The following is a 2483-nucleotide window of genomic DNA, read 5'->3' on the forward strand; positions in this document are numbered from 1 at the left end:
AGGGATGTAGTAGTATAGACTCAATTGAAAAGTGGTTTATTCGGCCGTGAACTTTTGGACGTTCTCCAAGAACGTGACGTACTCCTTCTGCTCCTTGAGGTCAGCGTACTCCATGATAAAGTTGGCCAAGTCGTCGTTGATGTGGCGGTCGTTGAGGTAGTCGGCGAAGGCTTCCTGCACGTCGTTTTCGAGGTCGATGAAGCGCGGGCCATGGTACGCCGAGTTGTCGACTTCATCGGCGTTCTCCTCCAGGTGCATGACGCTGTCGATCGTCAAGATGGAGCTCGCGACGCAGTCAAAGATGAGCGCTTCGTTGTTCTTGACGATGCGCGCCGTGAAGCGGATGCTCGGCAAGACGTCGTCTTCCTCGTCGCCTTCGTAGTCGCCCTCGGCCTCCTCTTCCTCGTCCTCGTACTCGCCAGCCTCGGGCTCAGCCACGTCCTGCACGTTGAAGTTGATGTCGATGATCTCGTTGGCGGTCTTGCTCTTGAGCGTGATGCCCACGTTGCCCGGCGTATCAGTGATCTTGAAGTGCTTGAGCACCTTCTCGCGCAGCGTCTCGAGCTCTTCGCCGACAAAGCAGTTGGCCTTCTCCTCCGCGAGCTCGCGCGCGAGGAGCGACGAGAGGTCCGATGAGAAGGCGCGGACAGGCATGGCCGTGCGGAGGGCGCGGAGCGACGAGAGGCGAGAGAGCATGTTGATCGGTGGCGGATGCAAAATGAAAGGGTGGCTCCTGCGCGCTCCGCGCCTTCGAACTTCGAGACCCCACTTGGTGTTTGTTGGGAAAGCTTCGAAGATCGCCCTTTTCGAGAAAGTCCCAACGAAGTTCGAAGTGCAATGTGACCGCAGAATCGCTGAGCTTCGGCCTCCTGCGACGTCCGCGCCGCCAGCGTGATAGCCATGGGGGTCGCCATCACTGGCAACGATCGCGTGCACACCCTGCAGTGCTGCATGTGACTTGCGTAGGTAGAGGTCGAGAGCCTACTAGTAAATTTGGTTTACAGACAAGCCACACGCCAAGTCCAACCAAGCGGTTTGTCCTCTTCGTACTGCCGGATACACAACCATACACTACTAGTAGCGAGAGCGATTGTAGCTGGTCATGCGTATCTATCTATCTTTTAATTGAATAACGACTTTTTTGCGCGAAGCGCGGCACGAGCGCAGCGAGGGCACCCGGCGGTAGCCGGGCCCGTGCGATAGCACGGTAGGGCAAAATGAAGTCTCAACATGGTCTTCCGGCGTGCGCAGCGCGTTGGGAAGGGTCGGGAAGTGTCGAATTCGGTTAAGTACGAGTGGCAGGTCAATGTCGTCAAGACGTATCTTGATATCACTATTGGGTGGACAAAATCGCGGTTAAGTACGGAAACGCACCTTATAGGATTCACGCACCTTGGCCAACCCGCGCGCAGCGCGCCACGAGCGAAGCGAGTCGACCTGGCGTAGCCGGGTCCTGCGCGATAGCGCGAACCACGAGCGCAGCGAGTGCACCCGGCGATAGCCGGGGTCCGCGCGGTAGGGTAATATGCCATGCACGAGCGTAGAGAGTGCATGTGCCATCGATGCGCGCAGCGCCAATCCCGAGTGTAGCGTGTGCACTTGCGATAGTGCACGGCAGCGTGGTAGGATAATGTGCGCGATAGCGCAATGTACGAGCGTAGCGAGTGCATTTGGTATCGATGGGTCCTGCGCGATAGTGCGGGACCTTGAAGCTTTGTTGCATTGTGTTAGGTCAAAGTATTAGGTCACTCTGTTAGGATCGCATCTGTGTTACGTTTGGTTTGCAGGTTTTTATTGCGCGCCACGCACGGAGCAGAAGATCAGGTCATAGTGGGGACGCCAGCTTCTGGGGCCGAGCGCAAGCGCGAGCAGCAGATGCGTCAAGCTGCATGCGCCCTGGCGACATCTACTCTGACCGAGGAGGCCAAGGAGCTCAAGCAGAAGATCACCGCGAGGCAGAGGTGACGGCAGCGAAGCAAGGCGTCGATGGCAACCGCCATTGCGCCTCCTGGCGAAGCGTACGCGTCCAGCGGCGCCTGCCACAGTGGAAGTGCTGGGCCCTCTCAATCCGAGTAGCGATTCTTTAAACCACCTCATGAACGTTATACAACCTGCAATGTTGATCATTCCGCGATGCTGCAGCAAGCTGTTGTGCGTGAAGCGTCCTGCTATGCAGTATTGGACCCAAGTGCCGAAACGATGCGAAGGTTGAAGCGGCTAAGAAAGAGCTCTTCCCGGCGATGGCTCTAACAATAACAATCTACATCTAAGCGAGATTGGGACGATGCACCACCCTCACCGCACAATGGAAAATGAATTTGACGTTGTTCCACTGGAGCCCTACAAAGAATCCACCAGGTGCACCGTAGCACAGCGGAGGTTGCACCGCAGTGTCGTTTCCGGCTGAAGGCCGGTAGCGGCCCGCTGGGCACTGCAACGAAGCGTAGGTCGCGTCCGTCGCACGCGTCCGTCACACATTCGCC

At 57.4% G+C, this 2483-nt stretch overlaps 1 protein-coding gene across 1 annotated transcript; it reads right to left on the bottom strand.

Moving 5' to 3' along the window:
* Positions 1–36: 36 nt before the first annotated feature.
* SDRG_08253 (hypothetical protein) lies at positions 37–696 on the bottom strand (the record flags this gene model as incomplete). The annotated part of the gene is made up of 1 exon (XM_008614129.1): positions 37–696. The coding sequence occupies one exon, from the start codon at positions 694–696 to the stop codon at positions 37–39; it is 660 nt and encodes a 219-aa protein (XP_008612351.1).
* Between the last annotated feature and the right edge of the window lie 1787 nt (positions 697–2483).

The sequence above is a fragment of the Saprolegnia diclina genome (genome assembly GCF_000281045.1).
Source record: "Saprolegnia diclina VS20 unplaced genomic scaffold supercont1.25, whole genome shotgun sequence".
In the NCBI taxonomy this organism is placed as follows: Eukaryota; Oomycota; class Saprolegniomycetes; order Saprolegniales; family Saprolegniaceae; genus Saprolegnia; species Saprolegnia diclina.